The sequence below is a fragment of the Protomyctophum parallelum genome, assembly GCF_964188405.1.
Source record: "Protomyctophum parallelum genome assembly, chromosome: 14".
In the NCBI taxonomy this organism is placed as follows: Eukaryota; Metazoa; Chordata; class Actinopteri; order Myctophiformes; family Myctophidae; genus Protomyctophum; species Protomyctophum parallelum.
In genome coordinates, this window is record NC_139709.1 from 21,832,718 (window position 1) to 21,848,038 (window position 15,321).

Sequence of the window (15,321 nt, forward strand, 5' to 3'; positions counted from 1 at the left end):
TGCGGAGAGTCAATGTGACTCAGTCATGTGCAGGACTCGATCAATTTAATCCCGACCCGACCACATTTCAACATGTTTCTCTCTGAGTATCTCCCCGTTAATTCGGATGCGTTCGTCTGAGATCCTACGGTGGTCACTGATGGGGACTAACCTTCCTTTCGCTTGTTCTCTTGGGCTGGCTGACTTTGTATTTAGGACAGAAATTCCACTAAGTATTACAGCTGACTCAATATTCTGGGTGACTGCCTTTAATCTTAGCCCTGCAGAGATTTGACTGTTCCAGGAAAATGTTCTCTTCCCTATCAATCTTTCCATGCCTTAATAGTACTGTGTGTATACTGTACGTACGTATCACAGCAGTCCACGTGTCCCTCTGCCACGGTGGGACTGTGCTGTGCATGTTAAGTAGGGTGTTTCTTGCGTGCATCATGATTATGGATTCCCCAGCTGTGGACCGAGGGTTTCCATGGTCTATGGATGCAGACTGTTATTATAGTTGTTATTGTCCTTCCTGGGCATCTACAGTATGCCTCTGTCTGTCTGTTGGTCTGTCTATCTCTCTACCTGTCTCTCTCCCCGTCTCTCTCAAACAACCCAACAGGTTGAGTCAGATGGCCAACCACCTAGAGCCAGGTTCTGCTCAAGGCTTCCTGTTGAAGAGTAGTTTTTTATTTTATTTTATCCTAAAAAGTGTTGTCTTGACCTTCTCTATGTGTAAAGTGTCATGAGATGTTGTGATTTGGTGCAAGATTTGGTGAAAGTCAACTTTCTTAAGGTAATTTACGTTGATCTTTGGCGATGTCAGTTCAGATAAAGTTCAGTTCGGTGGACGCCGGAGTTGTGGACACAGCAGGGCGTCGGGCAGACGCTGGGCCGATAGACATCTGGGTATGGCGAAGGGAGTAGGCCGTCCTCCGGCTCGGCCGCCACTGGATGCCCCTCCTGCGCTCCGAGCGCCCCTTTGGCCTGAGGTGTGTGTACCTGCCGTTCAAGTTGGTGTCCCCGCAGGCATTGAACCACCAGCCACCTGGGGAAGTGGCATAAATGCCATGCGGGCACAAGCAGTCGGAAAACAAGCTTGGTCAGTATCACGTAATGTACACTACCTTCACAGCAAAGCATCACATTAAATGCTTTTTATTGCAGTGTACAGTAATCATTGTAATCATCATTTCATTTTGTCTCCAATGTAGTCGTTTGTATTGTATACTAGAGGTTCAGGACGCTATGGGTTTAACCCATTCTGACCGGGCACCCATTTTGGTGTCGGCATCGTGTCGTGCTTTAGCCATTGAAAAATAGCAGATCTACAAGCTCATATCGCGCCACCGAGTGGCGCGATACGAGCTTGTAGGTCTGCTATTTTTGAAAAATCGAAGAGCGACTGACATTTTTAGAATCTGATCTCAGGTCAGAATGGGTTCATCAGACCAGTGTGTGTCCGGCGGAAACCTCGTATGAATCTGATCTCAGGTCAGAATGGGTTAAGGGTTCATGGCGATCTTAATTCTGTTAAGTTTTATGTACACATACGTACGTAAGTGTAAAAATCCCTGTTGCCCTTTAGTGTTGTGCAAGTGATAATAATAATAGAATATTTTGTCTACCTGTGTAGTCGAGTGCGCAATTGGAGTCCTGGTGGTTGTCGTTGTCCCTGTCCTTGGTGGAGAACATCATGCCCGTGTGGTTGATCATGGCATCGGGCAGGTCCCCGGACGCCTGCGCCAGGTGGATGGTGTAGCTGCTGGCGGGGCCCTCCAGAGAGAAGCTGTACTCGATGGAGCGTGTGCCTTGTTTCCAGTCCTCCAGCTGGATGTGGAGGAGACGGTCTCCGTTAGACGCCAGGGAGTAGATCTTCTTCAGACCCAGCCAGAACTCACCTGGAATAACAAAAGGTTCATTTTAATTTATATATTATTTATGGTTAGAACCTAGAAAATAGCCATATGAAACGTTTATCTTCTGGCTACTCACCTTGAAACTCCCCGAATCCGTTTTCATATTCTTCCCAGGTCTGATCAAAGTTCACTGACCCGTCCTTTCGCCTCTGAATGACCGTTGAACCACCATCTGAATGGAGAGAAGAAAAGAGCAGGCAAACTTAATGACTTAATTTATACTGTATATGACATTTGTTTTTTTATATATATTTATTTTATCCCACGATTTTGTAACCCATTTTTCACCCCTGTGTCAATCATCTAATGTGATCCTGGGCTCTACACAGTACACACCCTCCACCAACCTAGTCCCCATATATGGGGGACAAGGGGAGAGCAACGGACTTGAACTCATGCTTCCTTCATGCCTGAGTGTCCAAGTTGCTCCTTTACACCTGACAGGGGGGAGTTTCCCTGGTTGGACGTAGCGCGTGGAAGGAACACATTATTCCAACCAGTTCCTTTCCCCTCCATCAGGCGCCCCAGCTGGCCAGGGGGAGGCAGTTTAGTGACCAGGATTACTGCATGTTTTTTGTGAGGGTACCTACCCTAGGGGAGACGGGGAGAACATGCAAACTCCACACAGAAAGGCCCTTTCGCCAACCCCGCCTTCGGGTATGGGCACTGATGACGCGGAGGAGGAAACACGCCGCCAGCACCCACAGCGTCCCGAGCGGGAATCGAACCCAGGACCTTCTAGCTGTGAGGCGACAGAACTACCAACTGTGCCACCGTGCCCTCTGTCATATATAATTCATAACCAGTTAAAACATATAATAGGCCTATATTTCATTTAGGATCCCAAGGCGTCTCTCTACAGTCTACACCAAATCTCTTCACTCTACAGTCTACACCAAATCTCTTCATTCACATCACTCATTATAAATTAAGTTTTGATGATTGAAACTCAAATGATTAACCACTTAAACCGCAGCAACCATATTGTGGGGGGTGAATTTAGAAGGAAAATCGACAAACTCACAACGCGTTGCACTGCGTTAATTTCAGCTAAAGCTTTCCCCACAATAACAGAAAACAAAACATGTACACTAGTATTGAGCCCTGAGGGGGTTGAAGTGGTTAAAGTGTGATATTGACTGTATTTTACCGTGGGTCATATCACAGTAGACCATGAAGGCTGGATGTCCTTCAGGCCTGATGGCATAGACACCGTTCACTCGCTCACCTCTGTCGTACAGATCGCTGCAGTCTGACGGTAGACTCACTAGACACGCAACCCCACACACGCACGCACGCACGCACGCACGCACGCACGCACGCACGCACGCACGCACGCACGCACGCACGCACGCACGCACACACACACACACACACACACACACACACACACACACACACACACACACACACACACACACACACACACACACACACACACACACACACACACACACACACACACACACACACACACAAATTTAGATTAGACTAGTCACTAGAGCATGGAAGAGATTCATCCTAAAATAAATCATCAGATGATTTAACTGTGGCCTCTTGTTATTGATTAATATAATGTCAACTCAGTGCTTTTTAGGCAGAATGCTTTCTGAATGAACTTACCATTCGTTTGTGAACCGTTAGTTGACAGAAAAGGAGTCAGGGTGGGTGTTTCAGAGACGGAGATGTCAGTCATCGTCTCCACAGTCTCTTGGAGAAGTGTGTTGGTAGCGAGCTGGAGAGGATAATTGTTATAAGACCACAGCACTTTAGTTTATGGCCATTTTTATTGACATGAAATCTTTATTATGAGTATGAGGTGGACAGTTTTCAGCTGGTTATTCTGCTAAATTGTAAGTAAATCATGCATTTGGAATCTAATAATATTAAGAAGCCACATGATAATGACAAGGGGTGAAAGAAATCAAGGAAAATGCGTGTCCTTTAACCACTTTCACCCTAGCAAGCTCCTAATGCACTGCTCATAATGCACTGCTCCTAATGCACTGCTCATAATGCACTGCTCATAATGCACTGCTCATAATGCACTGCTCATAATGCACTGCTCCTAATGCACTGCTCATAATGCACTGCTCATAATGCACTGCTCATAATGCACTGCTCCTAATGCACTGCTCATAATGCACTGCTCCTAATGCACTGCTCATAATGCACTGCTCATAATGCACTGCTCCTAATGCACTGCTCATAATGCACTGCTCCTAATGCACTGCTCCTAATGCACTGCTCCTAATGCACTGCTCATAATGCACTGCTCATAATGCACTGCTCATAATGCACTGCTCCTAATGCACTGCTCCTAATGCACTGCTCATAATGCACTGCTCCTAATGCACTGCTCATAATGCACTGCTCATAATGCACTGCTCATAATGCACTGCTCATAATGCACTGCTCCTAATGCACTGCTCATAATGCACTGCGATGCAAGTAACACGTTGATCGGTTATATTTGCTATTTTAGAACATTTTAGTATAAAGTAGAAAGAATTAAGTGGTTAACCCATTAAAACCGGTAAATCATCAGTGTCATTGCATATCACAATATTTTAACCACTTTAACCATATTTTATACTTTGGCTATTCAAATATAGCAGATATACAAGCTCATAGCACATCCGTGATGCACTGTGAGCTGCCTTGTAGATCTGCTATTTTTGAAAAATTGTGCAAATCAATATTTTATAGCAAACATTCTTTACTCAAATCTTTGCTTCTGGGGGTCCCTGTGGAACTAAATAATTTCAGATAGGGGTCCAAATCATAACTATCAATTTGGGGGTCCTTGACATGAAAGAATTCTAGCACCACTGATATTATAGCAACATCAGTATTTAGGATAGTTAGGATTTAGTGGCTAATCATAAGCACCATAACGCTTAATAAAAATAATGAGTACCTTCTCCTCCAGGATGTTGATTTTCATTCTCTGGTAGTTTAGTTGTTCACTCTGTTCCTTTACAGCTCTCAGCAGGTCAACGATGCTCCGCTCCTGAGTGTGACTCAACTCCTGATAAATACACAAAGGAAGACATGTTAAATATACACTAGCAAGACTATTGCAATTGGGTCAGTAATTATACTATGGTTAAAAACAACACCACAGAATCCTATACAACTGTATACTTTTTTCTTTATTGCCTTTGACAATAAATTAATCAAATCAAATAAATACTAATAATAAATTATCCTTACTTTAGGCAGAGGAACTGCCAGTGTAAGAATTGGTTGGTTTCAACTTTGGCTATTTCAGAGGAAAAATGATTTCACCATGAAAATAAAAATAAGGTCACAGACTCAAGTTTATCTCGTTTGTTTTTTTGTTCTATAACATTAACAACATTAACCGCTATCATTATTCCTGATAGGCCTATTTACTTATTTATCTGTGCCTCTACAACTTTGGGTGTGTGGCATTCTGCTTTTCTGCAGTGAAAGCCCAAAGCCTTTCCTGGTGCTGGCAGTGAGTGACTCACCCTCAGGGCGGTGATCTCTTCCAGCTGTCGGCTGCCCACCATGTCCAGCGACAGGCTCCTCACCCTCTGCTCCAGGCCTCCCACCGCACTCTGCAGCTGCTGACGCTCCTGCAGGATGTAGTCCACCTTGGAGCTGATCTCCAAAGACTGGTTCTTCAGCTGGTCGTTGTTGGCCTTCAGCACCACCGTGGTCTTCTTCAGCTCCTCCTCCTCCTCTTTTATCTCACTGGCCATGTTGGACAGCTGGTTGAAGTAAAAGTCAAAGTTCTGGAGCTTCTGGAAGATGTCGTTGATCTGTCCCTTGGTCTTGTGGACAAACTCCCGGAGGCTCTGGCCCAGCTGGAGGAGGCCGGTGGCCAGGAGGCGCACGTCGTCCAGGGCTGCGAAGCGGGAGCGAGGGGGGGTTTCAGCGGGGGGAGCCTCGGGCTGAGGAAGAGGCTCCGCCGAGGTGCCACAGAGGATAGAGGCGCAAGCAGCCATGGTGACAAGCACGAGAGTTAGAGTCAGCTTCATAGTTGGGTGTTATTCTGCTTCAGTTTCAAAAGCTCTGCGATGTTGTCACCGAGGCAGCCAGTCCACTCTCTGTTCCTCTCTGTGTAAAGGACACCGCTGGACAAAGACCCTGGGCTTTTTATACACGCTGGCTGGACCCACTTCAATCATTAACCTGTCCGATCTGTTTCTACGATATGGCTTCCTGCCTGCCCTGACAGTGACTCATTAAAGGACTGAAAATATTACACACTGGGCCCAACCGATGCACCGGGGCCCACTGGTGGTCCGTGAGGATATTGCAAGTGGGCCCCCAAATAATTGGCAAAACACTTTAACACTTTATTGATAATAATATGAATATAAAAAATGTATAGGTAAAAATGGCCTGGGCCATGGCTCAGCGGTCCAGGCACCTTGGCTGGTAATCCAGTCTGGCAGTGTGCCGCAGGTTTGGCCTTTACTGCATGTCTTCCCCCCATCTCTCTCCTCATTTCCTGTCAGCCTACTGTCAATGTTTACAAGTTTATTTTGTAACAGCATGACTAATCTAAAAAACAATCTCTTTGTTTTGGTGGTGAGAACCCTAGATGCCATTGCCTCTGACTATTTGAACTTGACCAACGCAAGACTATGCTCCAGTTATGGCTCTCAAGGTAATTGTGTGTCATTGAAGTTATGTTATGTAACTGGTTTATTTTTAAACTAAATGACCCAGTTAACGTCAGTATTGATTATGAAACTTCAACTGTTTTGCCTCTGATTATAATTTGTTTGTCTTCTGTTATTTTGGTCAGAGAAGGACCAATAGTGTATCATGTGAAGAGCCCTCCTCTTATTTACGTAGAGATCACTAACATGCCCCCCCCACACCATTGGGCCCCCCACTGGCCCAATGGCTAATTCGTCCTGGGAGGAAAGGTTTCCTGGAAAGGTCTGTTATCATCCCCCCGAACCCTCCAAACTGGGGTCCCACAGGGATCTGTACTTGGTCCCCTCCTTTTCTCACTGTACACTAAATCCCTTGGCACTATCATCTCTGCTCACAATATATCCTATCACTGCTACGCCGATGACACACAACTGTTCCTATCCTTCCCCCCCTCTGCCACTCAGGTGGAAGAGCACATCACTGCATCTCACAGTGGATGTCCTCCAACCACCTCAAGCTGAACCCAGACAAGACTGAGCTTCTCTTCTTCCCAGCTAAGTCCTGCCCTATGCGGGAGCTAACTATTTCCGTAGACAACGCCCTGGTAACGTCTGTCCCAACAGCCAGGAATCTTGGTGTTGTCCTGGACAGTCAGCTCTCGTTCAAAGCTCACATCACAGCTGTCACTCGATCCTGTAGGTTCACACTCTATAACATACGACAAATTAGACCGTTCCTCACCCAGGAATCAGCCCAGCTCCTAATCCAGACAACAGTCTTGTCAAAACTCGACTATTGTAACTCCCTCCTTACTGGCCTACCAGCATGTGCACTTAAGCCTCTCCAGCTGATCCAAAATGCAGCAGCTCGCTTGGTCTTCAACCAGCCAAAATTCTCACATGTCTCCCCCCTGCTCCGCTCCCTCCACTGGCTCCCGGTCGCTGCCCGCACAGAATACAAAACTCTGATGCTGGCATTCAAAGCAACCAAAGGTATGGCTCCCCCATATCTTGCAAGTATGATTGAACCCTACAACTCCTCCCGCGCACTCAGATCAGCCAACGCAGGGAAGCTGGAAGTACCCTCACAAAAAACGCCGGGACTACGCTCCACACGTCCCAAACTCTTCTCCCTTCTGGCTCCAAAACTGTGGTATGCACTTCCCATTGCAGTCAGAACTGCAGCATCACTCCCAATCTTCCGCCGTAACCTGAAAACCCACCTTTTCAGACTCCATCATGGCCCATAGCACTTACCCTAACCCCTTAGATAGCATTTCTGTTGACTTAGATAGCATTTGACACAGACTTATAGCATGTTATGTAGACAGCACTATAATTGTATTGTATATAGTCATAGCACGCCATAGTACATATGTATAGCATAGTAGTAAATATGTATAGTTTATATGTATAGTGTATGTATAGTTTCATTATATAGATATTCCACTGTTACTTTCTTAGCTTACGCATGTTTCATGATAAATGCTTTTATGTGATGTATTCCCATGCTTTTGTTCTTGCTTAAATGTAAATCGCTCTGGATTAAGAGCGTCTGCTAAATGCCTAAATTGTAAATTGTGGGGCATGTTATTGATTTCTAAGTAAAAGAGGAGGACTCTTTATATACACAGACACACACTCTCAGGGGTCCTTGGGGGGAACTCGGCCGCAAAGCCATTGACAATTTGCTAAAATGAATTGTATAGGTTAATCGGCTGGTTAATCCAATATCACATACTGTATGCGGGCCCCTCCTCTGTATTTACAGCAGTGGTTCTCAAACCCAAGGTCTGGGTTTGACATGCAAATACATTTATGTATTACGTATTTCATTCTGTTTTAATTGTAATTTTTGACTACTGTTATAGGCCAAATGACCAAATGTATACTATACAAAGCAGAAGCTCTCTCTCTCTCTCTCTCTCTCTCTCTCCCTGGTCTGACATTACACACAACAGAAACCAAACAACACCAATTTATGTGGACACGTCAACTGTATTGAGTTGAACAGTAGCCTATGTTGTGTGACAGTCAGACATACTTGAACGCAGCGGGCATACACCAGCCTGCAATAGGCAAAGTGGCAAACATTATTCAAATGAAGATAGTAGTAGGTTTCCTGGTTGTCTCCTTCTCAGCTGATAAAGACAGCTGAGTTTAAAGCCAAGCCCTTCAAAAGGAAAGTGAAACGAAACTGTGAGATACTGTATGTGTCTAAAGTCAAACCCATGCGTTTGACATTAATATAGATCTCATGGCAGCTTTCTATCCTGCAGTGTCTCTGGACCATAATGCCTGGCTGGCACATTGACTTCCCTTGGGGATCCGACGCTATTGGTGCACATTGCCATTAAAGCCCTTCTATAAAACAATGAATGTGCACTCAGCCTGAGAACTGCTGACGGTTGCTTTGTAGCACTCCTATAGCAGCATTTCCATAATAATATTTTATATATATATATATATTATTTTTTGGCTTTCGCCTTTATTTTATATTTTTTTATAGAGGGACAGACAGTAGGCTGACAGGAAATGGGGAGAGAGAGGCGGGGGTGACATGCAGTGAAGGCCGTCGGGATCAGGAGTCAAACCTGTGGCATACTGCCAGACTGGATTGCCAGCCAAGGTGCCTGGACCGCTGAGCCATGGCCCAGGCCAGTTAATCAGTCCTAAACAAATAGGGAATCACCCGCCATATAACCCTAATATGCACATGCATGCTCTCATCCAAGATCGGTGGAATCATTCTTCTATCTGCATGGTGGTCTATTCCAGTGGTTCCCAACCTATTCTGGAACAGAGCCCAATTGAAAGTCTTGATAGCATTCGGTATAGCATTGTCGGCCATGAGGAAAACAATCACAATGGAATGGATGCCTCAGACGAATATGCCAGATCGTATGAACCACCAAAACAGGTACCCGGGGGGCTATGACATAATAGTGTTGATCACAAAAGATGGACACGCCATACACCAACACACCATACACCAACAGGAAACCAACAGGCAAAAGGTACCCTGGGCAGCCCAAACCACGCAGAATGCTGCCAAGGACCGAATTAAGAGTCAATCATCTTTTTTATTTAGTTATTTTAGAAAATTCGACATTAAGAACAAATTTTCCCATCTCAGGCATTAAATAAATATTTTTATATAGAATAATATAATATAGTATAGATATAATATATAATATAAAGGGGTCACGGTGGCACAGTTGGTAGTGCTGTCGCCTCACATTTAGAAGGTCCTGGGTTTGACTCCCGCTGGGGACGCTGTGGGCGTGTTCTCTCCTCCGCGTCATCAGTGCCCATACCCGAAGGCGGGGTTGGCGAAAGGGCCTTTCTGTGTGGAGTTTGCATGTTCTCCCCGTGTCCCCTAGGGTAGGTATCCTCACAAAAACATGCAGTAATCCTGGTCTCTAAACTACCTCCCCCGCCTGATGGAGGGGAAAGGAACTGGTCGGAATAACGTATTCCTTCCACCCGCTACGTCCAGCCGGGGAAACTCTCCCCCGTCAGGTGAAAAGAAGCAGCTTGGACTCCTCATGCATAGAAGAAAGCATGAGGTCAGTCCACTGCCCCCCCAGGTTGACAGAGGAAGTGTAGCGCCCAGGAATACATTACATAATTGACGCTGGGTGAAAAGTGAGTTACAAAATCGTGGGATAATAATGGGGTTGAGTGGAAGGAGGTTGTGATTTCTTTACTCAAGATGGCCACTACTCTACCTGTGGTGAAAGAGGAGACCACATGGCAAAAATACACCGCAAATCAGACTGCAAATCGTACCGGTTTCGTGGAATGACTCAAGTATTCATTCATCCTCCATGAGTTGAGTTGATGAACTTCTCTACTGTCTTTCCTCTGTTAAATGTTAACTGGCTATACTTTATATGCACCTCTGAGTGTGTGGACACAGCAAACATAGCCCTCACCTCACCTCTGACAGCAGCTGGGGGCCCATGAGGCTACGTTAGTCTACATGCCATGTGCTGCAGGTACTTTTATCAAGCCAAATGTCAAATTGGACCATCATTCTAGTCGACTGAACAGGCTGTATGTATCTACTGTAGGCGTAAATGGGGGCGTGTGTGTTTGATCAGGTGGGTGAGGGAGAGTGAGGCATGTGGGTATTGACTGTTTGTCCGCGCGCGCGTGTTCTGTGTGTGTGTGTGTGTGTGTGTGTCTGCAAAAACGATCACACATGCCTTAATTTATCAACTACTAGAGTGGTGCCCTTTGGGCACTGGTCAACTTGGAACGATGCAAGTTGGAAATGCATACCCCACCCAGTTATTATGTATGTTATGCCCATATATGGAGTTCTTTGTCAAGCATGCCAAATTAGGCTTTTCTGCTGGTTCTGGACAACAGGAAATGCAGAGGCAGCTCCCGGCAGGATCCGCCGGGAGAGACTACTGACTAGGCACAGCTGCTGGACATGAGACTAATTAATTAGAGTGACAGACAGACAGACAGACATTTATAGATACAGTAGATAGATTGCTTGGATGATCGACTATGCTATTTGCTGTGCTTACAAAATCTGTGCCAACTTGAGTTATCCAATCATTGCCTGTTAATACTCGAGAGGGCATTGCCTTTATACCAAATGTCTAATTCTGGAGAAATTGAGGGTAGAAAAAAACTGGTGTATATTGGCATTCTGTTGTTGCAACGATGCTATTTAGCAAAAATGATTATAGACATTATAGCAGTTGTCATTGTTTTAATAAAATGACAGTGTACTGTAAATGCTCCAGTTTTGTGTTTCAGGCTGCTGATATTTGAGTGAACACAGTTGTTAAAGGTCTGTGCCCTTCTGGTCAACAGGAGGTTCCAGATTCATAGGTCAATGTTACATGACTACCTGCTACAGTGCATACAGTAGTGTGTACCCTATTGTCCCCCAGTCTGCAGTCAAAATGGCTAGCAGCTATTGTTATATAACGGACATTGAATGAGGAAGAGGACTGTGGTGATTGGATACAATAAATATGTAATTATATCATTTCCATCTGTTTTGTATGAGACTGATGAGACATGAACTAAAATGCAACTTCGAGTCTCAAAGTACAGAGTTGACCCACTAAAGAAATACCCCACATTTCATATTTAATATTAATTGGGTATACAGTACAGTTCACCTTAAGTCATCATGTAGCTTGTACAGTATGTCCATATTTCAACTTTGTATGTTTTTTTCACAGATGAATGCCCTACTTCATCGTACAAGAGTGTCAAGCAAAGGTAGCGAAAATAGCTGATAAAATTCTAAGCTTGCAACGTCTGCTATTTTCACTATTTTAGAAAAATAAGTAAACTGAAAGTGAAAGTAGTTAAGTGTGTCTGTGGGTTTTATACATTTTGCATTTTGGACCAGCTTGTGTGACTAAATAATAACTACATTGGAACCATTTGAACACAGTTTTAAAAGTAACAGTTTGGACATAAAAGGTTTCCACCAGACACGGCTGACATTTTCTGGGAAAATTCTTCATAACATTATTACTATGTATTTTGCTACAGGAAGGCCTGTATTTATCAGCAAAATTAACTTTCCATACAGAGGTGGTCAAGGGTTGAATTGGGGGTAAGTCCCTGTCACATACCGCCCTAGCGTCATGTACTTGTACATCATGCTATAGAAACAGGAGATAGGTTTCTGCCCTATGGGCCACATGGCTTGGCAGGGCTTACTGTACATACAGTATACAGTGGTTATATTTTCCACAAGGAGGCAGGAGGCCTCCACAAGTGACACTAGACGACTGTGGCATAGAATCAGGCACATTGCAGAGACCGGACCTGCCACTCTCTCTTCACTTCACTTTGTGTGGCTTTGGAAATTATATTTATTATATTTATAGCTTAATAACCACTCACATTATCTGGTAGCGTTGGTCTTATTAGCAAATTACAAACCAAATTTATACGTCCCTCCATTTTTAACCTCCTTACTCTCATTTCATAACAGTAAATCTGCCTCTTGGAGTTGACTGTTTGGCCAAGTTGTCTGTCTTTAGGCCACGGCGTGTGGTCAGTCAGTCAGCAGTCCTTTGGTCCAATAAAGGCTATTTCTTATTTTCTTTCCCCCTCTCCCTCCCCAGTCCCCACTAGTTCAACCACAATCCCTCTCGGAGTCAGTTTTCTGCTTCCAGCAATGGAAAAGGAGCGTTTCTGGCTAATTCCTTTTCCATCCGTGTTATGAACACAGTGGAAGCAGAAAGGCAGCAGTTGCAGCTCACTTGCAGTCGAGTCAGTGTGTAATGGATTTGCTATGAATATCTTCCGCCGTCGTGTGACTGTACAGTATGTGGCTCAGTCGCGAGGTACTGTAAACTCATTTGGGCGTTCCTGGGTTGGTCAAAGAATATACTCAAGTATTCAAAAGTACAAATTACAAAGTACATTTTCTTTTTTTTTAATAGCTTAACTAGCTACAAGCACACGTTGCGAGTTTGTAGATATTAGCGGTTAATTCATTATCATAATATATAAGTTTGGGTCCCAGGAGTCCCTTCCTAGACGTGGAGTATAGTCAAAAGTATCTACCGGTATTTGAAATTTAGCAGAGCAAAAGTCATGAGCTTGCAAAATAAATAAATGATGCGGGCTGGAGAGTTTTTTGATCGGCCGTAATTAAGGAGGGCATCTCGCCTCTGACTGCAGGGAAATGTAGTATTATTTAAGGAGGGCATCTCGCCTCTGACTGCAGGGAAATGTAGTATTATTTAAGGAGGGCATCTCGCCTCTGACTGCAGGGAAATGTAGTATTATTTAAGGAGGGCATCTCGCCTCTGACTGCAGGGAAATGTAGTATTATTTAAGGAGGGCATCTCGCCTCTGACTGCAGGGAAATGTAGTATTATTTAAGGAGGGCATCTCGCCTCTGACTGCAGGGAAATGTAGTATTATTTAAGGAGGGCATCTCGCCTCTGACTGCAGGGAAATGTAGTATTATTTAAGGAGGGCATCTCGCCTCTGACTGCAGGGAAATGTAGTATTATTTAAGGAGGGCATCTCGCCTCTGACTGCAGGGAAATGTAGTATTATTTAAGGAGGGCATCTCGCCTCTGACTGCAGGGAAATATAGTATTATTTAAGGAGGGCATCTCGCCTCTGACTGCAGGGAAATGTAGTATTATTTAAGGAGGGCATCTCGCCTCTGACTGCAGGGAAATGTAGTATTATTTAAGGAGGGCATCTCGCCTCTGACTGCAGGGAAATGTAGTATTATTTAAGGAGGGCATCTCGCCTCTGACTGCAGGGAAATGTAGTATTATTTAAGGAGGGCATCTCGCCTCTGACTGCAGGGAAATGTAGTATTATTTAAGGAGGGCATCTCGCCTCTGACTGCAGGGAAATGTAGTATTATTTAAGGAGGGCATCTCGCCTCTGACTGCAGGGAAATGTAGTATTATTTAAGGAGGGCATCTCGCCTCTGACTGCAGGGAAATGTAGTATTATTTAAGGAGGGCATCTCGCCTCTGACTGCAGGGAAATATAGTATTATTTAAGGAGGGCATCTCGCCTCTGACTGCAGGGAAATGTAGTATTATTTAAGGAGGGCATCTCGCCTCTGACTGCAGGGAAATGTAGTATTATTTAAGGAGGGCATCTCGCCTTTGACTGCAGGGAAATGTAGTATTATTTATTTAAGGAGGGCATCTCGCCTCTGACTGCAGGGAAATGTAGTATTATTTAAGGAGGGCATCTCGCCTCTGACTGCAGGGAAATTTAGTATTATTTAAGGAGGGCATCTCGCCTCTGACTGCAGGAAAATGTAGTATTATTTAAGGAGGGCATCTTGCCTCTGACTGCAGGGAAATGTAGTATTTCTCTTGGCCAGAGCAGATAAACAGAACCCCTTCACGAACCCCCAAACACACACACAAAGGAAATGAGAGAGAGTCTGCAAAAAGAGAAAAAAGTATGAAAGAAATAAACGGTTGCAGGGCAGTAAACACACACACACACACACACACACACACACACACACACACACACACACACACACACACACACACACACACACACACACACACACACACACACACACACACACACACACACACACACACACACACACACACACACACACACACACACACACACACACACACACACACACACACACACACACACACACACACACACACACACACACACAGTGGTGGAAAAAGTACTCAGATGTTTACTTAAGTAAAAGTATCAATGCTGCAAGGTACAAGTCAAAATGTACCTGAATAAAAGTACAGAAGTATTGGTACCGAAATGTATACTTAAAGTACCAAAAGTAGAAAGTACTCATTATGCAGAATGTCCCATTTCACACGTTTTCTAATGTCTAAAAATATTTCCAAATGGCTGAAATTGTTTTCAAATAATCGTAGTGGAGTACAACATTTGCCTCTGAGATGAGATGCTGCGGAGTGGAGGTAAAAGTATTGGAAATTGTAAATACCTCAAAATTGTACTTACTGTAAGTATAGGCCTACAGTACTTTAGTAGCTGTACTTTCCACCACTACAGTCTAACGCAGTAGATCTCAAAGTGGGGTTCCAAACGGACCTGCCTGTGGAATTAATCATTTGGTTCCATTCATACTGTCTCAGCGTTATGGGGGGTCCTTGAAAATGAAAGCTTGAGAAGCACTGCTCTGACAGAAAAGCGTCTCCCCCTGTCCCTCCCCCTGTCCCTCGTGACAAGAATCTAGTGCCTGCCAGGCTGTCATGCAAACACAAGTATCACATCAGAGCACTGCAGAGGTCTGGTCC

At 44.5% G+C, this 15,321-nt stretch overlaps 1 protein-coding gene across 2 annotated transcripts; it reads right to left on the reverse strand.

The window, feature by feature from the left end:
* Nucleotides 1–693: 693 nt before the first annotated feature.
* LOC310870668 (angiopoietin-related protein 3-like) lies at nucleotides 694–9,881 on the reverse strand. Of its 2 annotated transcripts, XM_083781937.1 has the most exons (8): nucleotides 9,778–9,881; nucleotides 5,396–5,821; nucleotides 4,819–4,929; nucleotides 3,522–3,633; nucleotides 3,049–3,165; nucleotides 1,975–2,070; nucleotides 1,608–1,880; nucleotides 694–1,027 (listed from the first exon to the last, which is right to left on the reverse strand). In XM_083781937.1, the coding sequence occupies exons 1-8, from the start codon at nucleotides 9,841–9,843 to the stop codon at nucleotides 807–809; spliced, it is 1,422 nt and encodes a 473-aa protein (XP_083638063.1). In that variant the 5' UTR covers nucleotides 9,844–9,881; the 3' UTR covers nucleotides 694–806. The 2 variants fall into 2 exon arrangements, with proteins under 2 accessions (XP_083638063.1, XP_083638062.1); XM_083781936.1 differs by lacking the exon at nucleotides 9,778–9,881 and having other exon boundaries at nucleotides 5,396–5,948.
* Between the last annotated feature and the right edge of the window lie 5,440 nt (nucleotides 9,882–15,321).